At 44.7% G+C, this 27,415-nt stretch overlaps 1 protein-coding gene across 1 annotated transcript in view; it reads right to left on the bottom strand.

Moving 5' to 3' along the window:
- Nucleotides 1-27,353, bottom strand: part of SLC22A3 (solute carrier family 22 (organic cation transporter), member 3) — a 160,335-nt gene extending 132,982 nt beyond the window's left edge. Inside the window, exon 1 of the mRNA XM_006868471.1 lies at nucleotides 26,907-27,353. Coding sequence (XP_006868533.1) covers nucleotides 26,907-27,341 — 435 coding nt within the window. The 5' untranslated portion in view covers nucleotides 27,342-27,353. The remainder of the gene's footprint in view (nucleotides 1-26,906) is intronic.
- Nucleotides 27,354-27,415: the final 62 nt, after the last annotated feature.

Here is a 27,415-nt window from a genome sequence, read left to right as displayed (position 1 = left end):
GTTTTTCTTCATAGAACCCAGCTTCTCGTATTATTTGCTCAGCATACAGGTTGAATAAGTATGGTGAAAGAACACAACCTTGTCGCACAACTTTACCAATTTTAAAACATTCAGTGTTCCCAGAAATCTAAGCTTGATATCATCAAAGGAATCTGTTTGGGGATTATCATTTGTACTTTTGAAGTTTTGATGAAGATGTGCTTCTCTGGCCCTGTCATGAACATAACACTCTATTTTGCTTCGGTAACGTACCTTTTTCCTTTCACACTTACATTTCCTATCCACCTTGAGTCCACTTTTACATGTGTTCATAGGTAGAGATACATGGAGCACAATTCCATTTTGAAACACATGGGCTTGCCATGCGTTGGAATTAATTGGCGGCAACATGTTTGGTTTTTTAGGTGTGTGTGTGGGGGGAGGACTTATTTTTCTCCATATATAGTAAGCTCCCTCACCCCTTTCTTTCCCCTTAACACTATTTGCCAAATAATCCATTCCCTCCTAAGTTGTGGTGCTACCTTTACTGCCTATCAAGTTCTAATACACCTGGGGCAGTGTCTGAAAGACCTCTTCTGAGGTATTCATCTACTTCTCGGTTCTTATGCCAATACCCTGGGGTTTTCATTACTTGGGTTCTGGAGTCTAAGTCTATATCCTTCTGAAGATTGAGTTTCCATCCCTCTAACCTTTCCCAAAATAATTCTTCACTCTTAGATGGTCATTTTTTTGCATCTATAAGGGACTTAAACTGTGTTCCTTTGAAATGTTCTTTGAGTTTGGAGAGCAAAAGGAAGTCTGAAGGGATAAGATCAGGGTTATATGGTAGATGACGTAAGGTTTCCCAATGAAATTCTCATAGGACAGCCCTGGGCACACTCAAAAAATGAGCAGGAGCATTGTCATGAAGCAAAAAAAATCTCAGTGCAACTCTCCCAAGCCTTTTGGAAAAACTTGCAATTTTCAAGTTTCTTAAAACTTTGTAATTGGCTCACATGATCATCCTGTATCCTTTGAAAAAATTTATCAAGATGACCCCCCTTTGGAATCCCCCCCCCCAAAAAAAACAGTCACCATAAGCTTTTGAGTTGGTCTCTCAGCCTTGAATTGAACTGGCCCAGAAGATCCTTTCAGAAACAACAGTTTGACACTGACCTTTTAATTTCAAAACATCCTCAGGAGATCGAGTCAAGCATTTCAGTGAAAGAATTGGCTGCACCCATCTACTAATTGCAAAGACACATTTAAATACATTTAAAGGTTGGGTATACTTTTTATACTTTGAGAGATTATATAGTCAAAAGAAGGAAAATCATTTAAGCGAAATGTCTAAAAAAAGTTTGTTAAGAAAGAAAAATAAATTGCGTAGCTTGCCATTAAAAAAGAATTAAAACGGGGTATTATAAAAAGTGGGTATTATATGTAGCTCTGATAGCGTAATGGTTACGAATTAGGCTGCGAACCGCAAGGTCAGCAGTTGGAAACTACCAGCTGTTCTGCGGGAGAAAGATGAGGCGTTCTGCTCCTGTAAAGATTCACAGCCTCGGAAACCCTGTGTAGGGTTGGTATAAGTCAGAACCGAATCCACGGCACATAACCACAACCATTATGTTGTTTTTGTTGTTAAGTGCCGTCGAGTCGGTTCCGACCCATAGCGACCCTGTACAGGGTTTCCGAGGGTGTAAATCTTTACGGGAGTAGAAAGCCTCATCTTTCTCCCGCGGAGCAGCTGGTAGTTTCGAACCGCTGACCTTAAGGTTCGCAGCCCGATTCGTAACCACTACGCTACCAGACCAACCATTATAAAAGGGTCTAAAACCCCACAATCACATTAATTCCAACTCCTATGGGACAGAGCTATAACGTTTTCAAGGCTGCAGATCTTTACACAAGCAGACAGCCAATCTTTCTCAGTAGGTTCTGACACCGAACTTTCAGTTAGCTGCTGAGCATTTAACCACGGTGCCTCCGGGGCTCCGTACACCAGCAATACTTGGAAGATGTCTGAAATCTAGTGTTAATATTCTCCTGATGGAGTTCTGGTGTGGTGCTGTGGGTTAATGAGCTAGACTGCAAGGGTGGTTTGAACTGCAAGGTCAGCGGTTCAAACTCACCAGCCACTCCTTGGAATCCCTGACAGGATGACATGAGTCGGAACCAATTCAATGGCACTTAACAACAACAAATGGTTGTAATCAGGTAATACACTCAAAGTCATGCTGTGTTAATGTGTAACTCAGAGGATGAGCCAGGACTAATCTTTGTTGGACTCTGTTTACATAATGTATTACAATTCTGTCCAGAGAATCATTACATGAAATAAAACATCGTTGTTCAAACATAGGCTGTTCATTAGCGCAATAGCTTCAGTTTTTAAATGCTTGTTCAACAAGATCGCCTGTCAGCCCTATCATCAATTGTGTGCTGTTTCTAACCTCCTGGGATTCTGATTCGTGAAAACCACAAAGCTAGATATAATCACAGCCTTCTGCTGCTTCCTAAACTTGTGTGTTTGGGGTAGACTTCTAACTAAGCGGCCAGTGCTTCTCTACTGGACAAAGCAATCCAGGTGCTATGGCGTCCTTTTTGCTATTTCCTATTTGACGAACAACAAAAGCTCTCCTTGCCTAATTTTATAAGAAGTATATAATGAATTGTTAAGTGTATTCTGTTTTCATGTTTTCTGGCAATTAAGAAGTTTCAATGCAATATTTTACAGTATATATATATTTTTTATCTCTATTGGGTATTACACCACTTTCATGGATTAAAATTTAGTGTCTATTCAATCAATGCAAGAAAACTGGACTGCTTAATCTATCAATCAATTAGCTTTTTTTTTTTGCCTCCATCCCAACTTAACTTTCAATTTTCATGATTTCTGCTCACCATTACTGATTACTCATAGAGCAAAGTAGGAATAGAGGGTCTTCTCTCTAAGCCAAATTCTCAAGACAGGGAAAGCAATATGATATGATAGGAGCTCTTCTTTCTGTTTTGAGTGTCTGCATGGCAACCCACGAGCCCTGATGGCTCAACAGGTAAGAGCTCCGTTGCTAATTAAAAGATTGGCAGTTCAAACCCACCCAGCGGCTCCCAGGGAATAAGGTCCTAGCAATCTTCTGCTATAAATACTGTGTTGTTAGGTGCCATCGAGTTGGTACTCATAGCAACCTTATGCACAACAGAACAAAACATTGCCCAGTCCTATGCCAACATCACAATCATTACTACACTTGAGCCCATTGCTGCTGCCACAATGTCAATCCATCTTGTTGAGGGTCTTCCTCTTTTGTGTTGACCCTTCACAAGCATGATGTCTTTCTCCAGGGACAGGTCCTTCCTGATAATATGTTCGAAGTATGAGAGATGAAGTCTGATCATACTGACTTCTAAGGAATATTCTGGCTGTCCTTCTAACAACACAGATTTGCTTGTTGTTTTGGCAGTCCGTGGTACTTTTAATATTCTCCTCCAACATCATAACTCAAATGCATCAATTCTTCTGTGGTATTCTTTATTCACTGTCCAATTAACTCTGTATGCTGACCAAATAAGCAGAGAAGCTGGATTATATGAAGAAGAACATGGCATCAGGATTGGAGGAAGATGATACAACCTTGCTTGTTAAAAGTGAAAACAACTTAAAATACTGATGAAGATCAAAGACCAATGTCATCATTATGAACTGTGCCTCAATGTAAAAGAAAACAAAAACATTCACCACTGGATCAATAAATAATATTGTAATAAATGGATAAAAGATTGAAGTTATCGAAGACTTCATTTTGCCTGGATCCACCATCAACATTCACTGAAGCAGCAGTCAAAAAATCAAACAAAATATTGCATTAGGCAAACCTACTACATAAGACCTCTTTAAAATGTTCAAGAGCAGAAACGCCAGCTTGAGGACTAAGGTGCGCCTGACTCAAGCCAATGTATTTTCAGTAGCCTCATATACATGTGAAAGTAGGACAATGAATAAGGGAGAATTGATGCATTTGAGAAAGTGTAATGGTGTCACAGAAGCCGCAGTCAAGAAATCAAACGACGTATTGCATTAGGCAAATCTGCTGCACAAGACCTTTTTAAAGTGTTGAAGAGCAAAGATGTCAGCTTGAGGACTAAGGTGCACCTGACCCAAGCCCTGGTATTTTCCATAACCTCATATGCATGTGAAAGCTGGACAGTGAATAAGGAAGATGATAGAAGAATTGATGTTTTTGAGTTATGGTGTTGGAGGAGAATATTGAAAATGTCATGGGCTGCCCAAAGAACCAATAGGTCTGTTTTGGAAGAAGTGCATCCAGAGTGCTCCTTGGAGGCCAAGATGGCCAAACTTCATCTCTCATACTTTGGACATATTGTCAGGAGGGACCAGTCACTGGAGAAGGATGTCATGTTTGGTAAGATGGAGGGTCAGAGGAAGACCCCCAATGAGATGGATTGGCCAAATGGCGGCATCAATGGACTCAAGCGTGGCAACAATAGTGAGGTTGACCCAGGATCGGGCAGTGTTTCGTTCTGCTGTGCATGAGGTCTCTATGAGTCGGTACTGACTCGATGGCACCTAACAACAACAACAACAACAATGGTGTCATGGAGTCCTGGTGTGGCGCTGGACCACAAGGTCAATCTGAACCACAAGGTCGGTGGTCTAAACTTACCAGTCACTCCTTGGAAACCCTATACAGGGTTGCTATGAGTTGGAACTGACTCAATGGCCCTTAACAACAACAACAAAGGGGTTTTAGAGGATAAACACTGAGCTGAGAACCACAAATTTGGCTGTTCGAGCCCACCAGCTGCTCCTTAGGCGAAAGATGAGGCTTTCTGCTCCTGCAGACATTTCTAGACTTAAAAACACTATACTCTTATGAGTCAGATCTACTCAACAACTTAATCCTTAATAACAAAGGATTCTGGTGATACAGTGGGTTGAGCACTGAGCTGCTAATGAAATTTCGGTGGTTCAAACACACTCACCTCCCTGAGGGAGAAAGATGTGAAAATCTGTTTCCATAAAGATCACAACCTTGGGAACTCAATCGTGCAGCTCTACTCTGTCCTAAGAGTCAGAATTGACTGGATGACAGTGGGTCCCACAGTGCATTCAAGGAGCCCTAGTGGCCCCATGATTAGACACTCAATGGCTAACTGAAAGGTTGGTGGCTTGAACCCATGTATCTTCTCTGAGAAAGGAAGTTCTGAAAATCTGCTCCCATAAATCTGACAGCCAAGAAACCCCATGGGGGCAGTTCTGCTCTGACACATGAGGTTGCTGTGAGTTGCAATAGACTGGACGGCACCCAACAACAACAACAATAAACATTTATTTTGCAAAGCCTTGTGGCTGATCCCACAGGGAGCAGAATGAAGAGGAGATGAAATACAAAAATGACTAACAGGAACTTCCTGTCCTTAAAGAGATGAAGATCTGCTAGTACATGACCACCACTCACCCCCTGACAACGATGACTTTAGTAAAATCGTTTTTGCAAGCTGACGAGCCTCCTGCCTGGTCCTGCAGCACCCCCAGCTGAGTTTCCAGTCGGGCTCAGGTCACGCCATCACCCTGGTTTTAGGACATCTCAGGAAGTCCCTGGTTTTAGGATCTGCTTCTGAAACGTCACGGCCATTAAACGCCTGTGGAGCACAGCTTTCCTCTGATAAACATGGGTCGGGTCGCCTTGAGTTGGAGTCAAGTTGACAGTACATGTTTTGCTTGTTTTTGGGAAATTCCAAGGCCCTCTTCCAGCATCCCCTGTCCAATCTACAGTCAAATACCACAGACTAGCCTAGGCAAGCTGACATTCACAACAAAGGCCAGAAGAAGGAAGTTAGTATGTACGGATGGCCTTCCATAAAGAGCCCTCGTGGAGCAGCAGATGAAGCAAGATCAGCACTTCAAACCCACCAGCTGCTCTGTGGGATAAAGATGGGACTTGTCCGTTCCTATAAAGGTTTGGTTATGTGCCATGGAGTCGGTTCCGACTCATAGTGACCTTCTACAGGGTTTCCGAGGTTGTAAATCTTTACAGGAACAGAAAGCCTCATCTTTTTCCTGCAGAACAGTTGGTAGTTTCAAATCGCTGACCGTGAGATTAGCAGCCCGATTCGTAACCACTACGCTCCCAGAGCTCCGTACAGCCTCAGAAACCCTATGGCATTGTTATGAGTTGGAACTGACTCAGTGGCAGTGCATTTGGGGTTTTTGTTATGGAAGACATATCATCACAGTTAGCCTTTACTGAAACCTGTAGCTCTGACTTTATACTCTGGGTCTTTCTTTTGTCTTTATTGAGAAGTTCCAGAATATACTATTTCCAAAGAAGGGATCCCTGCCAACTCCAGGCAAAGGCTTTCTCTCTGTGTGTCTCCTGGTTCTAGGATGCTCCCAGTGCAAGGACCCTGGGTCTAAAGGATGTGCTCTGGCTCTTCTTTTCTGGTGGTAGTAGCTGCCTCTGATCTCTGCTCACTTGTTTAATATCTAAAGAGATTGATTCAAGATACAAACTAGTCAGATGGGGCTAAGACTCTTATGGTACAATTGTGAATGATTGCTATCAGGACTGACTGTGAGAATCGGAAATGTAAAGGTAGACATTTTGTAACAAAAGGAGGGGAGTGGTTGATTTTACAGTCTGGGAGCAGAGGTCTTTGGGACCACCAAGTGAGAAAAGCAGAGTGTGGGACCCTACCACGATAAACAGTGATGCCAGATATGGAGGCAGAGATGATGATGTGGAGAGATGGAGCAGCTGGGGACTCTGGACTCAGGGCGGGAGAGGAGCTGTGTGCTTTGGTTGTTTGATGATTTGTGGAGGGGACTGTAATCATTACAATTAAATGAAATACGATAGAATGAATGTAAAGCTAATGTTCTCCCATGTAAACTATCACATAATTCACAATAAAAACTTTAAAACAAAAAGGATGCAACCTAGTCCTGTACATTATATTCTGCCTCATTAGCATAACTGCCACTAATCTTGCTTCATTACATCACTGTTGTTATTAAGTGCCATTGAGCTGGTTCCAATTGATAGTGACCTGTATAGGGTTTCCAAGGAGTGGTGGGTGGATTTGAACTGCCAACTTTGCAGTTAGCAGTCCAGTACTTATCCTACAGTACCACCCCAGGACTCCATTAATGTCATAGAGATTAGGATTTATAATGCACAGGATAATTACTTCAGATCAAAATTGGAAACTAATTGCATAATACTGAGAATCATGGTCCAGCCCAAATGAAACATAGTTTGTCGTTGTTGTTGTTAGGTGCCATCGAGTTGGTACTGACTCATAACGACCTTATGCACAGCAGAACGAAACACTGCCTGATCCGGGGCCAGCCTCACTATTGTTGCCATGCTTAAGTCCATCTATGCTGTCACTTGGCCAATCCATCCTGTTGGGGGTCTTCACTCGTCTGTCAGTTTGTCATACTGTGGTGGATTGTGAGTTGCTGTGATTCTGGAAACTATGCCACCGGTATTTTTAATACCAGCAGGGTCACCCATGGTGGACAGGTTTCAGATGAGCTTCCAGATGAAGACAGACTAGGAAGAAAGAGTAACAAACTACTTCTGAATATTTAGTCACTGAAAATCTTACGAATATCAGAGAAACATAGTTTAGGGGGCTACAATTCAATCCATAATGGACACTTAAAATGTGCCAAAAAACCCACAATAATTAGCCTGCTCACTTGATTTAGCCTATTCTGTACCTCAATTGTACACTGTATTTATTATTCCCAGATTACTCCTATTCCTTTTTCTGAGCTCAGAAAATTTAAAACTAACCAATCTACCCACATTCAAATAGCCTGTAGGTCCATTTTCTGAACCACTGCATTTGCCTTAGAGATGCATTACACCAAAACAATTCAGATCTAAAATTTAGCATTTACACAAAATTTTGCAACAATAAGTTGTCATTATCTAATTATGGTAGCATAGTGGTTATGAATCGGGCTGTGAACCGCAAGGTCAGCAGTTCGAAACTACCAGCTGCTCCGCGGGACAAAGATGAGGCTTTCTGCTCCCATAAAGATTTACAGCCTCAGAAACCCTGTACAGGGTCGCTATGAGTCGATATCAACTCCACGGCACATAACAACAACAACAACATCTAATTATGGTGTTGGAGAAGAATATTGAAAGGCCCATGGACTGCTAGAATAAACAAATACATTTTGAGAAAAGTACAGCTAGAATGTTCCTTAGAATCCAAGATGGTGAGACGTCATCTCTCATACTTGGGTCATGTTATCAGGAGGGACCAGTCCGTAGAGAAGAGCATCATGCTTAGTAACGTGGAGGATCAGCAAAAGAAGAGGAAGATGCCCAACAAGAAGGATTACCACAGTGGCAGTGGTAATGACTCTGAGGATGGCATAGGACCAGACAGGCCTTCCTTCTAGTGTGCATAGGGTCACTATGAGTCAGAACTAACTCAATGGCACTTAACAACAACAAAAGCATCTGATTATCTATAGAGTGGATAGATACAAAATGAGTTTTATGTGGATTTGTACGACATTTGGCTGGGTTTCATTGGAGATAATAATAAATAATAAATTGTGCGTGTACCCTGTACATATGGTGCTTGCTTTCCAGGGCTGCCATAATAAAATGCCATAAAGTGACTTTCAAAAGGGGGAATTTATTGTCTCATACTTGTGAAGGTAGAAAGTCCAAACAAGGATCTCAGCGGTGTTGCTGCCTCCCTCAGCTGTGGGCTTCTCTCCTGGTTTCTGTTGGCTGCCAGCAGTCTCTGGTACCCTTTGGCTGCTTATCAATGCATCTTAGTGTGTGTGTGCTAGGAATCTCCTACAAAACACCACTCCCAAGGGATTAGAGTTAGAACTCACTCTATGATCATCATGGTGCCACAGCATGGCCCTCGTTAACATAACAAAACAAAATCTCTATTGTCAAACAGGGTCACCTTCACAGGTACAGGGGCTGGGAATAAACATAGCTTTTTGGTGTAACAAGTCACAACGTATCTACACACTGGGATGGAGATCACAGCAATCCCAGAAGAATATTGGGTGACAAAAGGAGGCCTTGAGAAAGGGACTTGTTACCAAGTAGCTGAGACACATGGGAAGATCAAGAATAGTGGCAGGAAGTGGCAGGACATAAGGAGTAGTGGAAATGGGGAAGCTACGGGGGAAGGAGAAACAGTGCCTCATATTGAGGGGACCACACCCAAAGTCATAAAACAAACTAAATTATCGAATGGAAACGAATTTGCTCTGTGAACTTTCACCTGGGAATGGTTCTTAGAACAACCTTCCTTACACTTGTTGTTGTTGTAAATGTCCTCAAGTCAGTTCCAACTCATAGGGACCCTGTATAGGGTTTCTGAGGAGCAGCTGGAGGTCTGAACTGCTGACCTTGCAGTTAGCAGTCCAGTGCTTATCCAACAGCACCACACCAGGACTCCTCCCTTACTCTTGTTTTTGTTGTTGTTAAGTGCCGTGGAGTTGTTCCGACTCATAACGACCCTGTATAGGGGTTTTCAAGGAGCAGCTGGTGAGCTTGAACCACCAACCTCGAGGTTCAAAGTGACTTTTCAGTCCAGCGCATTAATCTGCAGTGCCACACCAGGGTTTCCGTACCATAGAAAAACTTAATTCATACGATTTTTAAAGGTATCAAATACATTTAAATTTTATTTCTTCATCTGATTGTTTAAAAAGTTAATGCCAAGCCCATATGAGTTTGTTTCAATCTCATTTTTGTTCCTACCCTGGATACTTAATATTTTTATGAGTATTTGCTTCAAAACTGCTTTTGAGAATCATGAAAAGGAGTTCATTTCTCAACAGATGTCTGCACAACATTGTTTTAAAAACACCATTCCTTGTAAAATGCACAAGTGGTTTCCTCCCCAGTCTCAGCCCCGTAAATATGCTTCCACCAATCTTCAGATCGGAGGTTCTGGCTCTCAGTCCCTCCTCGTTCAGTTTCAGGGCATCACCTTACACACTCCCTGCCCCGCATGTGTGGGGCTCAAGACACATGCTTTCTTTCATCTTGCGCTGTCACCCTCAAAGCCAATTGGCAGCCCCGTGAAATCAGAGCTGCCCCGTGCGTAGGCAGGGCATCAGCACCCACTGAGAACAGGCATCTGAGATGGGAGAAAGAGCGTAAAGAGAGTGGGGTGTTCTGGGAGGGGCTCATGCTGCTTTCTACAAGGGCTATCCTAACAACAACCCGACATCTGTCTCGTTTCATGAAGAGGCAAGTCCTCAGTCTTGCTAGCGCACCAGAAAATGGGTTCTCAGCCCGAAACCTGACAATACCCAATATCAGAAATGTTCAAGCCAAAGATTGGTTGAACCTAAACTCCATCATATTTCACATAATCCTCATCATGGTCATCTGACTAGAGGTGGGCCACTCAAGTCCCCATGCATCTAGCTCTTATAAAAGCTTCACTTGGCTTTGTCACATGGGATACCATTTTGCTGATGGCATTTCACAGAAAGCCATCATTTTACTAAACCAACAAGATGGATTGGCACAATGGCAGAAACAATCGGTTCAGGCTTAGCAACGGTTGTGAAGATGGTGCAAGTCAGACACACTTCTGTTGTGTTCCATTCTGTTGTGCACAGAGTCACTACGAGTCAGAACTGACTGGATTGCACCTAACAGTAATAACAACAACTCCATGTTATCAAATGTGGAAATCAAGAAACCAAACGGCACTTTACATTAGACAAATCTGCTGCAAAAGACCTATTTAAAGTGTTAAAGAGCAAAGATGTCACATTGAGGACTAAGTTACTCCTGACCCAAGCCAAGGTATTTTCAATTGCCTCACATGCAAGTGAAAGTTGAACAATAAACAAGGAATACCACAGAAAAATTAATGCATTTGAGTTATAGTGTTGGACAACACTATTGAAAGTACCATAGACTGCCAGAAGAACAAACAAATCCGTATTGGAAGAAGTACAGCCAGTACTACAAGAATAAGCAAGTTGTTCACCGGGGAGCCATCAAGGCAAACAACCAGGTCCCTTCAGGACAAGCACCCCTCCAAGACTGAAACTTAAAGGGAACACATGATCAGGCATGTAAGCTTGCTGGCGACCACGTTAGTCTATTGGTGAGAGGAAGAGGGGGAAAGGCAGCAATGAAGAAATGGGCTGAGTTCGACCACATTCCATAGACTCCCATCTATGATGAACTTGACCTACACTTGTGAAGGTAGTTCCTCAAAATACCAACTGAGAGGGAAGGAGTCTTCACATCAAGTATCAATTCTATCCCCTCTGTATACATATGTTGATAGGGACTGGGGACTTAGACATTGGCTACCTAAAATGGGGGTGGGGGTCTGTAAAGCCACAAAGTGACTGGCTTACAAGTTTTCAAGAGGGAGTTTAGTTTCAGAGTGTGCGGGGGAAGGTAGAATTTCCACTGAGTAGTTTTCATATAGTCTAGATGGGTCTGGTGAACAGAGATAGTGATAAGATTCTTATGATCCAATAGTGAGTAACTGTTATGACTAATTGCGACTGTCACAACTGTAAAGGTAGAAGTTTCATTACAAAAAGGGAGGAAGTAGTTTATCTTACATTCCAGGAACAGAGGACCCTAGTACCATCAAGGTAGAAGAGTATGAGAGGAACGTGGGACCCTATCCAGAGAAGCAGGGACACCAGAGATGGAGGCAGAGATGAGGACATGGAGAGATAAAGCAGCTGAGGACTCTACATGCATGGAAAGAGAAAGGCTGTGTGCTAGTGGCCAGGAGGCAGGCTTGCAGAATGTGCCCTTTGGTTGTTTAAATGATTACATATTCCTGAGTGTTTTTGTATACACCCCAAAACAAAACAAAACAGAGAGAATAGAAGCAAATGCTGCTGAATTCATCATCACGGAGGAGATTGTAATCATTGTAATGAAATGATGAGAGGAAAACTGATGTTCTCCTATGTAAACTATCACCCAATTCACAATAAAAACATTAAAAAAAAAAAAGAAGAAGAAGAAGAAATACCACCAGAATGCTCCTTAGAAGCCAAGCTGGCAAAACCTTAGACAGGTTGTCAGGAGGGACCAGTCCCTGCTTAATAAAGTGGAGGATCAGCAAAGGAAGAGGAAGACCCCCAACAAGATGGGTTGACACAGTGGCAACAACAATGAGCTCAAACACGGCAGTTGTGAGGATGGTGCAGGACCAGGCATAGAGTGGCTATGAGTCAAAACTAACTCAATGGCATCTAACAATAACAACAGCTCCCTGTTACACAAGTAATGAAGCAACATTCCCAAATGAGCCATGCAGCTACTGTCAGAAACACTGCATCCTAAATGATGATGAGCTAATGGAAGTCTATATGTAAAACTCCAAAAGGAGCTCTGGTAGCATAGTGGTTACAAATTGGGCTATGAACCGCAAGGTCAGCAGTTCAAAACTACCAGCTGTTCCGTGGGAGAAAGATGAGGCTTTCTGCTCCCGTAAATATTTACAGCCTTGAAAACCCTGTACAGGGTCGCTATGAGTCGGAACTGACTCCACGGCACACAACAACAACAACAACAATTTTTACATCATATGAAGTCAAGAAAAAAATCCAGCAATTTTATGTCAACAAAAGCCAAATATCAAAACAACTGCTGTCAAATCAACTCTGACTTATTTGGCCCCCATGTGTGTCAGAGTAGAACTGTGCCCCACAGGGTTTTCAGTTGATGATTTTTCGTAAGTGTATTCCACTCATGGTGCCCCGTGTGTGTCAGAGTAGATCTGTGCTCCACAGAGTTTTCAGTGGATGATTTTTCATAAGTAGATCCCACTCATGGAGCCCCCGTGTGTGTCAGAGTAGAACTGTGTTCCACAGGGTTCTCCGTGGATGAGTTTTCATAAGTAGATTCCATCATGGTGCCCCATGTGTGTCGGAGTACAGCTGTGCTCTACAGGGTTCCCAGTGGATGAGATTTTGGAAGTAGATTCCACTCATGGTGCCCCGTGTGTATCAGAGTAGAACTGTGCCCACAGGGTTCTCAGTGGATGATTTTTCATAAGTAGATCCCACTCATGGTGCCCCGTGTGTATCAGAGTAGAGCTGTGCTACAGTGGGTTTTCAGTGGATGAGATTTTGGAAGTAGATCTCAGGCCTTTCTTCTGAGACATCCCTGGGTAGATTCAAACCACCAACCTTTTGATCAGTAGCCAAGCAATGTAACTACTAGTGCTATCAGCAACTCCTTTTTTCAGCACACAATTGTTAAAATAGTTACCATTTTTAAAAAATAATAAATAACTAAGTACTCCAATAGTTTGGGTGGGAGAAGGTTATTACTGGTCTGCCGCCCTTCTACCCAGGTAGAGGTAACCCTCTTCAGAGGATCATGTCTAACTTCTCACATTATTTCAAGTCTCCAAAATTTACCTCTGTTTTATTTTCTAAGAAACAAGAAAACACGTTCTCTCACACTCAGTTTTAGGTTTTATGAAAAATAAGTAAAACATGAATTAACAAAACCCGTAAAAGAACTGTTAATAGACCCACTCCACCGATGTAACTTTTTTAGGATGCCTACACATTTTTTTTTTCACATTTAAGGATTGTTGTTGTTGTTGTTAAGTGCTGTTGAGTCGATTCTGACCCATAGCGACCCTGTGTAGGATTTCCAAGGAGCAGCTGGTGAGCTTGAATCACCAACCGACTTTCCATTAGCCCACAGAGCCACAATCAGATAATTAAGACAAAAGTGGATGGGTATGGACGGGTTTATGAAAGTTTGGTTTCATTTTTCCATACACACACAAAAAGAAATAGTTAAAAACCCCAAATCACTGCTGTTGAGTTGATGACGACTCTTAGTGGCCCTACAGGACAGAAGAGAACTGCAAATGTTTACAGAGGCAGACTGCCTCACTGTGAGTTTGAACCACTGACTTTTGGTTAGCAGCTCAATGCTTAACCACTGTCATCCCAAGCTGCTGCTTGACCTTCCAGACCCCACAGTTGCTGTTAAAACAGAAAGTTGGCAACTCTCCTGTCCCTCAGCCATCTCCTTTACTCCTGCCCTCAAACTATCCTAAAAGGAAGGGCCATGTGACAACAGAATGCTCACCCATGCAGTGGCATCAATTAGATTCCCCACATTGTACCACCCCTCAGCAGTATTTGCTCCCACACTTTTTCATCACCCCAAACTGACACTCCTTGAATAATAACTCCCCATTTTCCCTTACCTCACCCGCTGGTAACTAGTCATATGCTTCCTGCTTCTATACATCCACCTCTTCTAGATATTTCACATAAGTGGGATCACATAATCCTGATCCATTTGTGTCTAACTTATTTTCTCGGCACCGTATTTTCCAGATTCACCAGGGCCACAGCGTGTTTCAGAATTTCCTTTCTCTTTACGGCTGAGGAATCCTGGTATAGTACCCCATGATAAGCACTGGACTGTAAGGTCGGCGGTTCAAACTCACCAGCTACTCCTTAGAAACCCTATACAGGGTTGCTATAAGTCGGAACTGATTCTATGGCATTTAACAACAATATTCCTTTGGTGTTCTGCTGTGGCGTTGTAGGATAAGCACTGGACTGCTGACCACAAGGTCAGTGGTTAAAATTCATCAGCTGCTCCTTGGAAATCCTATACAGAGTTACTGTGAGTTGGAATAGACTTGACAGCACTTAACAACACCAATATTCCACTGTCTGAACACACCACATTCTGTTTACCTATTATTCATCATGAAGAGCAGAGATGTCAGCTTGAGGACTAAGGTGCGCCTGACCCAGGCCATGGTGTTTTCAATAGCCTCATATGGATGCGAAAGCTGGACAGTGAATAAGGAGGATCGTAGAAGAATTGATGCCTTTGAGTTGTGGTGTTGGAGGAGAATACTGAAAGTGTCATGGACTGCCAAAAAACCAATAGATCTGTTTTGGAAGACGTGCAGCCAGAGTGCTCCTTAGAGGCCAGGATGGCTAAGCTTCGTCTCTCCTACTTGGACATGTTGTCCGGAGGAAACAGTCATTGGAGAGGGATGTCGTGCTGGGTAGGGTGGAGGATCAGAGAAAAAGAGGAAGACCCCCAATGAGATGGATCAGCCAGGTGGCATCATTGATGGACTCAAGTGTGGCAGCGGTAATGAGGTTGGCCCAGGATCGGACATTGTTTCGTTCTGCTGTGCATGGGGTCGCTATGAGTCGGTTCCGACTCGATGGCACCTGACAACAACAACAACAACATTATTCATCTATTGATGGTCACCTGTGTTCTTTCCACCTTGCAGCTCCTGAGACCAGTGCTACAGCGAATGTTGATATGGAAGTATCGGAATCCCTGTTTTCAAGTCTTCTTGGGTGGAATTGTGGGTCACGTGGTAATTCTATGTTTAACTCTTTTGGGGAGCTATCACACTGTTTTCCACAGAGATTACACCTTTCTACATACATTCTCACTGGCACTAGATGATGGTTCTCATGTATCCATATGTTGGTGTTGTTAGATGCCGTTGAGTTGGTTTCGTTACATAGAAACCCTACGTACACCAGAATGAAACACGGCTCTGGCCTGCACCATCCTCACAATTGCTGCTAGGTTTGAGCCCGTTGCTGCTGCTATGTGTCAATCCATCTCCACATAGAATCCCAGTATGTTAATAGTCAATAACAATTACCGTGGTCAATATCTGGCTTTTCTTTTTAATTCCCCAAACACAGGTTTTTAAAGTTACAGCACTCTGTGGGGTATTCTACATTGAGCCCATACTACCTACACAATTTGAATGCATAGATTAAAAAAAATAATAAGTCATATTCATTTACCATATTTATTCCTGCTAATAGCACATCCTCGTATATCACACACACACATAGCCAGTAGAAATGATGAAATGATGTTACCCCTCATGTATCTCGTCCCATTTCCAGAAGTGAATTTCAGCCTCATTCATTCTCATTCAGTAGTCTGAAAGTATTCCTTTTGGTCATATTTGTGCAATAAAGGTATAAACTACGGTCAGTAAGTCATGGATTTATTTAGTAGTACCCCTGTAATCAGAAAATAAACAATTGAAACTGTGTGTTTGCTCTGGGGCATTTGTGGCTGGGCCTGAATGCCGAGAGGCTCCTTGTACAGGCATGGCATGGCCAAGAGGAGTGGTGGGCTAGAAGAAGGCTGTATTCAGGGGTGCCATATGGTGGGTAGAGGTCAGGACAGGCTCTGTGGTGGGCATGAAAAGTGTGGGTTTAGGCACACATGATTCAGATCCCATGCAGCATCAGGCAGCCAGCTGGATGTAGCTTACCCAAGTGAGGAATTCGAATGCTCTCTGCTCCTACAGCTCTCACTCTCGTCCCCAGGCCTCCGTGGGCAGAAGATTCAACAGCTGGCCAGTCAGATGGCAGGCAGGGTCAGGATGGCCTTGCCCACCTGAGGGGCCTCTCCAATCGCGAGGTGCGGAGACCTACGCACTTCCTGGGCTGGGATCAGCTACCCTGGCTAAAGCTGTTTCCAGAAGGGCAAAAGTGAATATCTTCCTATACTGGAGACAGCAGTTTGCAGAACAGGAAGGAATCTGCAGCGCAAGGGACTGCTTTAGAAAGTTGAGGGTATCCTGGTGAGGGTCTGCTGCTGATGGCCAGAATCACCACGTCAACAGGCATCAAGACAAAGACTTCACATTCAATCCATTGGACAATGATATGAAAGACTTCAACATGTACAAATATTGGTCTAGCGCGCTTATGAAAATAATGCAAAGGGGGTTGAGTAGCAATTAAAAACGTGTGATGCATGTTATTTGTGTAAAATATGGTAGTCACTTTCTTCCAAGGCCCTACACTGCTTCTTTTGTTATTTTTCTCTATTATCATAAAGAGTCCTGTTGTTGTTTTACTACAAGCACAAAGAAGAACATAAAAATCCCTTAAATGCTGTTGCTGATCGCTCACCCAGATTAAACAGCATTAGCCAGTATTTGACAGGCTCCCCAGTCGTCTGTCATCATAAAAAGCTGCACCAAGGACCTTGAAGAACTTTTGTCTTCTCCTCACAGAATATAAATAAACCTCCTTTCTTGGTTATGGTTTAAGAAAGGAAATTGAGGACGGCTGTTGGAAAGCTTTTATGTTGTCTTGAAAGCTAGGTGGTGTTTGCTCCCTCATGTGGGCTGAGGCCAGCTGTCCCCCAGGCCTACATCCAGCTGCCCTGAGTACTCGGCCAGAGGCTCAAATGTGCCAGCCACGCCGGGATGGCTGAGAAAACCCCCACTGCACAATGGACATCAGCACCTGAAACTGATGGCCCATGGAGCCAGCCATCTTGTCTTTCAGGGTCTCCATGCTTCCAGTCACATGCCTCAAGCCAATCTGCAGACAGCAGACCCCTGTGTATGAAGTGTGGGCCTGTGTGTCTTTCTGATCCAGAGTCCTGCAGCGTAACCCCTGATGACTCCCTAGACCTTGGGGAGCAGAGGAATGGGGGAGAAGTGTCCCATGTTGTCAGGCATGAAGAAACTGTGCTGTTGGGGCAGGGGGAGGGGGAGGGGAAGGACCTTTTTGTTTTGTTTTGTTTTTTAAATTCTATGAAGGTCAATTTAAGGCATGGTCGAGCCAAAATGATAAATCACGACATCCCAGTGCCATTGAGTCAAGTCTGACTCATAGCGACCCTGTATAGGGTTTTGAGGCCGTAAATCTTGATGGAAAGAGCTTTGGTAGTGTAGTGGCTACGAGTTAGAAACTACCAATGGTTCTGTGGGAGAAAAATGAGGATTTCTGCTCCCATAAAGATTTACAGCGTTGGAAACCCTATACAGGGTCACTATGAGTTGGAACTGACTTCATAGCATATAACTACCGCCACCACCACCAAATCTTTACAGAAGCAAATAGCCTCATCTTTCTCCCTCAGAGTGAATGGTGGATTTGAACTGCCGATTTGTGGTTAGCAGACCTTCTGGTTAACAGTCCAGATCTACAGAGTTACCAGGACTCCTTTAAATAATACAAGGGATTAAATTACTATGCATCTGCTTTCTCATATACTCATTAATATAATCACAAATGCTTACTAAGTGAAAACCGAACCACTGCCTTCAAATCCATTCTGCCTACAAGGCCCCTACAGGGCAGAGCAGAGCTGCTCCGTGACATTTCCAAGGCTGTAAAGCTTTAGGGAAGCAAACTGCCTCATCTTTCTCCCACAGGACAGCTTGTGGGTTCCAACCACTGACCTTTCAGTTGGGGGCCCAACACTTAACCAACTGTGCTACCAGGGCTCCTTCAAACACTTAGTAAGCACTGTGTTCCTTTAATCTCAGGGATCCCTGCCGTGGCACAAAGAGTTCATCGCTTGACTATCAGCCAAAAGGTTGGGGGTTCAAACCCTCCCAGAGAGGCCTCGGATGACAGGTCTGACGACCTGCTTCGGAAAGGTCACAGACTTGAACACCCCACAAAGCAGTTCTACTCTCATACCGGTGAGATTGCCATGTGTCTGAATAGACTCAGCAATAACTAACAACAATTACAAATAGTCACTAGACTGAGCAATGGCGAGACAGTCTCTGCCCTCAGGAAATGTCCAGTGTGAGGGGTGAGGCAGCTGTGCACAGGGTCAGCACTTCGTGAGGGGCTGCTGGGCCAGGAGGGAAGGCCAGCCCAGCTCAGAGTGGGGTGGGGGGCTTAGGAAGGTCTTCCTGGAACAGGCAAAGAAAGAGCTGAAAGGCGCAGTGAGGAGACGAAGGGCTGGTATGCATATTGGCACCAGCTGGGAGTCACAGACTCAGAGCCTGGAGCACAGAGAGGAGACACTGGCTGGGGAGAGCCACACAGCCGGTGGCGAGTCTGAGGTATAGACTGTCTCAAAGGTATCAGTTTCTGTATAATTTTTGAGGAGCCTCAGCCCTGCTGTCTTCCCCCACCCCCACCAGGGAAGTTAACACCCCCAAGTCTCAGTGGTTTACCACAAAGACGCTCACTTCCCATTCATTTTCCATCCCCATGAGGCCTGATGGTCCTCCAGAAACCCAGCTCCTTCTGGAGGTTTAGGGTTCTCCCCCAAGAAGGCAGGGCCAGAGGAGCATGGTCAGAACGCCAGGCTGGGACGTGCCATGTGTCACCTCCATCAACACCAGTGACCAGAGCTCCCTTATGTGGCCCCTACGATTTGGAGAGGAGCACAGTGTGGCCATGTGCCCCAGAAGAAGGAAATGTGTAGCACTCTCTTGGTCTCAAGGGCAAAGCATTTTATTTTTATCGTTTAATGGAAATTTGTGTGACTGGTTGCGCCAAATCCCAGGAGTCAGCCAGTTATGGCTCCCAGGTCAGTCTGATCTGAGCTTATTCCCTACGTGTCCCAGCTCAAGAGTTTTAACTTGTCAACCCACCCCCTGCCATTGAGTCAAGTCCACTCAGAGTGACCCTACAGGACAAAGCAGAACTGCCCCATAGGATTCTCAGGACTGCACAGCTTTATGGGAGCAGAGGACCACAGCTTTCTCCCTCAGAGCTGCTCATGGGTTCGAACTGCTCACCTCCAAGTTAGCAGTCCATTGTTTAACCCATGGCACCACCACCAGGGACCCATTTACTTTACAACAGGAGCCCATTTTCCAGAGCACCACCTATGGACAAGCACATGGATAGGTACTTGGCATGTACTCTGTCAGACCAGTCACTAAGACAGGGGCCATTGTACCACAGCTGAGGAAACTGAGGCTCACAGAGAGCCAGCCCTTTCAGCTGACATACAGAGAAGCTGAGATCTGTCCCAATTTACCTAACCCCAAAGGACACACATGATCTTTTTTACTATACTAACCTATCTTCTGCCAAGAGTCCTTAACCCAAAGAGCAGGAAGCTCCAGGTTCTCTATGTTGGGTACCCCTACCTTTGCACAGACCCCCACCCTAAGATCTGCCAAGGTACCCAAGGAGGGTAGTTCAGTTGTGGGCTCCCCCTCACCCACTTCCAATCAATTGTCCACTCCTTGGGAGCTCATGTTGTTGTTGTATGCTGTTGAGTTGGTTCTGACTCATGATGAGCCTGTATAGGGTTTCTGAGAGTGGTTGGTGGGTTTGAACTGCCAACCTTGAGGTTTGCAACCCAGTGCTGGTTCTACAGTGCCACTCCAGGGCTCAGACGGCTCAGCTTGTTGTTGTTAAATGCTGTCGAGTCTATTTTAGCTTATGGTGGTGGTGGTCATGTGCCGTGGAGTCGGTTCCAACTCATAGCGATCCTGCACAGGGTTTCTGAGGCTGTAAATCTTTAAGGGAGCAGAAAGCCTCATCTTTCTCCCGTGGAACAGTTGGTAGTTTCGAACTGCTGGTAGTTTCAAACTGCTGACTTTGCAGTTTGTAGCCCAATTCGTAACCACTATAGCAACCCTGTATAGGGTTACCGAGGAGCAGCTGGTGGGTTTGATCCACTGACATTTTGGTTCACAGTCCAGTGCTGAGTCTACAGTGTCACACCAGAATTTCTCGTTGTTGTTATTAAGTGCCATCGAGTCACTTCTGACTCATAGTAATCCTGTATAGGGTTTCCAGGGTGTGGCTGGTAAGTTTGAACTGCCAACCTTGCGATTCAAACCAACCTTGCAGTCCAGCGCTTATCCTTACAACACCACACCAGGAATCCAGAAGTCCTCAGCAGTATTCACTGACAAAAGGATGGGGTTTCGTATCCAACATCTGCAAGGGCGTGTCTGGGGCAGTTGACACTTAAGTCACCCACACGCGACTGTTATGGCTCCAGTCGCTGCTCACATCACACTCCACACAAAGTGTCAGACCTCCCACCCAGTGTCTCTCCACACGTGGTCACTGGACCACCTGCATGACTTCCAAAGCTTAGGAAAAAGGAAGATTTACGGACCCCACCTGGACCCTTTGATTCCAAATCTGTAGGTGGGACCCAGGAATGCACACTGACCACTCCCCAGGGACTGCTCAATAACCAGGTTGAATGAAGTGATGATGAAGATGAGAGAATGTGAAAACGCCTGAATGAAGTGATGAAGATGAGACAACATGATAAAGCCTGAGTGAAATAATGAAGACAAGAGAATGTGGTAACACCGTAATGAAGATCAAGGCTGAGATCAAGGTCAGTGTTCATCTGCCTGCATTTCACCCTCTGTCCAACCAGAACCAATGCCCTTCTATCTTACACCTCTTTTGTCCCATTACTGTCTCCCTGCAATGTTCCTTGTCAGCCCATGAACTCAAAGAAAGACTCTTACTCAGCTTTGCTCTCCCAGCCTAATCAAAAGAAAGCTGGAGCTGCTAATATAATTAACATAATGTTAAAGAAAATACACATGAAGGTTCAGTTCACTATAAAGATTGTTTAAAATTCTAAATTAGCATGCATATACATGTAATAAAAGGTCCTCAACATACATAAACAAAAACATTTTCTAGAAATGTAAGGAGATACTGACAAATCCACCTCCTTGACAGCACATGTTAATGCTCTTTTTAAATAACTGGCCAGCCAAGCAGATGAAAAAGGAATAAGAATACCAAAATACTTTAATCGTACAATTGACAAATATTGGACATCTGGTGTGGCACTGTGGGATAATGCACTGGACTGCAAAGTTGGTTTGAGCCACAAGGTCGGTAGTTCAAGCTCACTGACCACTCCTCAGAAACCCTATACAGGGTCGCTATGGGTTGGAACTGGCCCGATGGCACTTCACAACAACGAGAACATAAAACCCTTTGGAGTCTCTGGGTGATACAAACAGGTGACACATGCAGCTGTTAGTTGAAAGGTCTCCTTAGAAGAAAAGTCTGGCAAAGTAGGTGAAAAATCACTCACTGAAAACATGATGGAGTTCTAGGGTGATACTCACAATGCCATCGTGACTCAGAGATAACTAGACAGCAACTGGGGGTTTGTTTTTAAATAAAATCTTGCATCTAATAACTAAAGACCACACATTCTTCTTAAGCACATGTGGTTCTGACAAGGCCACACAGCAAGTTTCAATAAAAGTCAGAGTTGATACCAAACAGATCTCATTCTCTTGTAGTTAAATTCAAAATCAACAATGAGAAGATAAATACTTGGAATTTAACACAAACACTGAAGTAAATCACAGATCTGAAAAAGAAACTGTGGGAATTAACACTACTGAGACCTGAATCATAATGAAAATAAGCACTTTTTAAGTCTTGTTGGGTGCAGTCAAAGCAGTATATAGAAGGAAATGTATAGCTTTCAGCATTTAGCTGATAAAGAAGAAAGGCTAGAAATCATTGAGCTAAGCATCTGATTTAAACTGGAAAAAGCACACCAAAAATAACCTCAAACAAAACCCAAAAACTGAGAACAAATAAAAAACAAAAAAAGGGGAAAAAAGAATGAAACAGAAAGCAACTCATATCATCACCATTCTTAGAAGCTTTATAAAGCAGACCCCGTTCTGGTGAGATTGATTTAGCAAAATAACAAGAACCAGAAAACTAGTGAGTTCTGAGTCTATTCTGACTCATGGAGACCCTGCGTGTGTCAGAGCAGAATGGTGTGCCGTAGGGTTTTCGATGGCTGACGTTTTAGAGATAGATCACTAGGGTCTTTCTTCCAAGGTGCTGTAGGCAGAATTGAACCAGCAGTCTTTTAGTGAGCAACTGAGCTCGTTAATCATCTGCATCACCCAAGAATTCCCAAAGAACATGAAATAAAAGCAATACAAAAGTAAGACCATTCTTCGGTGCCCACGTTGTTGTTGCTGTGTGCCATCGAGTGGGTTCCAAATCACAGCAACCCTGTATAGGGTCTCTGAGACTGCAAATCTTTGCAGAAACACCAAGCCTCATCTTTCTCCTTGGGAGCAATTGATAGGCTTGACCTGTCGAACTTGTGGTTAGCAGTCCAGTGCTTATCCTAAAGCACCACCAGTAAATAAAACAAACAGCCCAGCCTAAAAATTGAGTCTGGTTAAACTGTCTTCTCAATATCTACACAGTGCAATTGCAGGTTTAATCAGTGGCTGAGGAGGTTCAGGGATGATGGCAGGAATGTCTGTGCATCAGCCCACTGGTTGTCTGTCTGTCTTGGAATTGCTTTTCAAGAAGCAGCAGAGTCACACAAAGTTTGCAGACAACCCTGGGAAGAAATCAGCCACCACTCTCTTCAGTGGGGCAGCTATATCCCTCAAATGGCCTTTCCTTTTATTCTGGGAGAGAAATGAGCTGGGAAAGAAAAAACAAGAGTGAACTCAGTCTATTTTTAAAGGTGTTCTGAAGGCTGGTTCCTCATGAGAACTGGAAAGAGGTTTCTTTTTCCTTTCCACCCGTGATACACTATCAATCTTGCAAAGTCCCTACATCGATTTTAATGACTTTTTCTCTGGACAAGCTGAAGTGTCTAAACTACTGGAAAAGCTTGAAGCTGGGGTTCTGACTTCCTTCTCTGCATTACATCATACTGATTCTGCCTGAGTGCCTGACAACCCAGATAAGGATGAGATTCTGAAATTTGGAAAGCCCACATTGAAGAAGTTCAAGGCAGGCAAAAAACCCACTGCCTTCGAAAGAAACAAGGAAGCTACGCAATGTGAGGGCATTGGCTGGAGGCAGCCTGTTGACATGTACTCAGCATTAGCGTGGGCCATTTAGAGTGGTTAAGAAACCAAGAGGGTGGATGGGGCTTTAGTGACCAATATGTGCCTTTCTCATGAAGAGAACAGGGAACCATTCCCACTAAATGAAGGTGGAGGCTCCCTCGTCATCTGCTCCTGACTGTGACTCCTCATTGCAGGTCCTGATGCTGTGAAATGGAACAGACTACAATGTTGGCCAGAGAACCACAGAGGCACAAAGGAAATGCAGAGCTTCAATACCGTTCCCTGCAGCTTTGAAATGGGAGTCATGCTCCATGGACTCACTGATGTACAATTAAAACCCCAGATCAGAACCCTCTTGGCAACATGGAAGCTCTGAGGGCTCTGTGGTCCCCCCTCAAATAACCCATACAGCACTCGCAATGGTGAAAGAACAAAAAATCAGTCATATGGAGGAACTGTAGAATCTGGTCAAACCTTCTACCTTAGAAACTCTCCTAATGTACCCCCTTTTAGGATTAATATGGCAGGCTTCAAGTCTATAAAAATACACTGGGTACACAATGTGTGGGTTAATGCGTTAGACTACAAAGTCGGTTTAAACTGCAAGGTCGGCAATTCAAGCTCACCAGCCGCTCCTTGGAAACCTTATACAGGGTCACTGTGGGTCAGATCTCTGACTTGACAGCATTTACCAACAACAACAATACAGTAGTTTTAATCCCTTTGACAATTTGAAAGGGATCATATTCAAAACCAAAGACAACCAGATATTAACCCCAGGAACTCTGAGAGAGTTTTGGATGGCCGGGATTCTTGAATCGATCGGGGTTTTCCTCTTGAGAACCAAAGCACAAACCAATCTAAGGAAGCAGGCTATTTGGGATTACAAAACTCTCAAGGTATCCACGACGAGCTTGCCCATGAAGTGGGACATCTCGATCACCTTGACACTTTCCCTGGGTGATTTTTGGACCACAGTTCTAAGCACACTGAATGGTCAGTGATGACAGAGGAACATCACTGGTGAAGACACTGATGGCACTGGTAAGGTTTTTGTCACTGTTAAAGTGCCATTGAGCCGATTCTGACTCATAGAGATCTTATGAATGGTTTCCGAGCAGTGACTGGTTTGAACCGCCAAACTTGCAGTTCAAACCGACCTTTGGAACCAGTGCATTATCCTGCAACACCACACCAGGACAAAAGGGCTTAATCCAACCCCATCATCCACAGGTAACAATGTCAAACTCACTGGAGAAAGTACTAGAACCCAGGTTTTTGACCTCCCACCACCCCACTCTGTCTTTCGGGAGCTCCCAACCCTCATAAAACCACCTGTCCCTTTGTGAAATTAGCCTTAAATCCCTGAGCTTCTCAAGCAATTGTGTGCACATTGATCTTCTTGGGCATCACTGATGGATCATATGCATCCCGCAAATCCACCTCAAGGCTGCATTTTGCTTTTTAAGGCTCGTTTTCTTCCCCATTTGAGGCTTAAATGTCTTTAAAAATTAGGGGTCTGCTCTGTAAGGGGGGTTCTTGGTCCCCCTGGGAAGTACACACTAGCAACACTGCAGAGTGAAACAAACAGCCACCTGTGGGATGTACTCCTGGGAAGGATGAGGGACAAGACCCCTTTCCTGGTCCACACCCTACCCATCTCACCTCTGAAATCCCTGACTGTAAGACCCACTTTAGAAAGCCGTCCCAGTATCACCCAGGGATCACAAGGTCAGCAATGACCCCAAATACACATACACATTGTTTCTCTGGGGCTGCCATAGAGGACTTTGCTAGGATCGTGCATAGTGGGCTAACACCCCCACACATGGCATGAGAGAACAGCCCAAGATCTAAAATCCCGATCAAGAGAGATAGAGACAGCAGACTCATGAACACCGTTAATGATGGTACAATACACACACCTAACTCCTGATCCAGTGAATGGGAAGACACTGAAAACCCTATGGGGCTCAGTTCTGAAACACTTGGGGGTACCGTGAGTCCGAATGGATTGGACACTTGTTGTTGTTGTTGTTAAGTACCGTGGAGTTGGTTCCAGCTTATAATGACCCTACACAGGGTTTCCAAGGCTGTAAATCTTTACAGGAGCAGACTGCCTCATCTTTCTCCTGCGGAACCACGGGTAGTTTCGAACTGCCGACCTTGAGGTTAGCAGCCCGATTTGTAACCACTATGCTACCAGAGCTCCTTACTAGTGGGTAATCCAGTGTTCTGGCAATATCCAAATAGATGCTTTAAAAAATGTTAGGTTTAATAAAACATAAGGCAACAGTATTTTTTGTTTGTTTGTTTGCCCAGTTTACCTGATCTATTTATTTATTTATTTATTTATTTATTTATTTATTTATTTATTTATTTATTTTAAACGTCAACTGAGCTGTGCTTTAAGTTCTGGGAAACTGCTCACCCCTGGGAGCCCTGCTCATCCGGATCCATTTCTGGGTTGATGATTACAAAGTGACTACTTCCATCGTTGGAAATGAAGACAACGCAAACAGCCATTCCAGCCAAGGTGGCCTCGCTAGCCAAATGGGCCGGGTGACCAGGAACCACGAACCTCTAATGCACTGCCTGACTAATGAGACCTAACATAAAGTGGGAGGTTTCCTCCACTCTAAAATAAGGGTCCACTCTGAAATAGCAACACTGCAGAGTGAAACAAATAAGGGTCCACTCTGTGAGGACACAGACTGGGAAGCCCTCCTGCAGCGCTGCTGTGATTTCTCAGCAGGAATAAATGAACACGTTTATTCAAACACCTCAGCCATCCCAACTTCCCTCAGTTGTTGCTCTTTGTCCCAAAATGCTTTTACCAAAATCCTTCCCCCAGAGAGCCTCGACCTTTGCACCCCCAACGTTTTGCATCATGCATTTAGGCAATGGAAAAAGTTGTGTTGCCTTCAAAGGCCCTCAGGAGACACACGATTCTTCCCAGATCTTTTCATTCTCTGAGATGAATTGATCATCACCACTAAATTCCAAGCATAGCCCAGACAGGCACCAACAGCACCTCACGGTGTTTTAGGCGATTCCTGGGAAGGGGCGGGAAAAGTGCCTTTGAACTTGTACTCTTTGATGGTGACTAACTGTTATCTAATAGATAACCACAACATATCTCACTAAGCTCATTAGCATTACAAAAGAAAGGAAAGGCGTTTTCCAGGCCTTTCCAACGCTGCACTGGAGAGGCTGGGATTTCCCACTAGCAGGGCTCCACCAATGCTCAACAGGTCCCTTTCTCCAAGGACTTTCCTAGGGGGCGGCTCCCTGTCCCTAGCGGGCCCGGGTCTTACCTCGCTAACAATGGTGGAGTGGGACTGCGCATAGCGCCAGCCGCTGTGGCAGGGCACCAGGGGCGCCGAGCGGTTGGGGAAGGCGGCAAGCGGATCTGCGCAGCTGAGCGCACCCGGTGCCGCTGCGCTGCCGTTGGCCGCCTCCAGCAGGTAACGCTGACAGCTGCCGTCGCCGCGGCGCTCGGGGGACGCGGGTCCGGGGCGCACGGGTGCCGTGCGGTTCCACTCCTCTTCGGCGCTCCAGCCGCAGCGCTCGGCCAGAGCGGCGGCGCTCGGTCCGCGGCACCAGTAGTGGTCGGGCCGGGGACCCAGGAAGACCACACCGACAAAAAGAAAGGCGAAGGTAATGCCTGTCAGACACAGCATCAAGAAGACGCGCCGCTGGAAGCACCCGAACTCGCCGGCTTGGCGCAGCGCCTCGTCGAACGAGGGCATGGCGGCCCCGCGCGCTCCCAGGGCCGGTAGACCCTGCCGAGCGCGCCCGGACCAAGTGGCTGCCGCCGCCGCGC

Source organism: Chrysochloris asiatica, unplaced genomic scaffold (genome assembly GCF_000296735.1).
Source record: "Chrysochloris asiatica unplaced genomic scaffold, ChrAsi1.0 scaffold00117, whole genome shotgun sequence".
Taxonomy (NCBI): domain Eukaryota; kingdom Metazoa; phylum Chordata; class Mammalia; order Afrosoricida; family Chrysochloridae; genus Chrysochloris; species Chrysochloris asiatica.
Note: the sequence above shows the minus strand (reverse complement) of the source record. Positions and strands in the feature narration are given on the sequence as shown.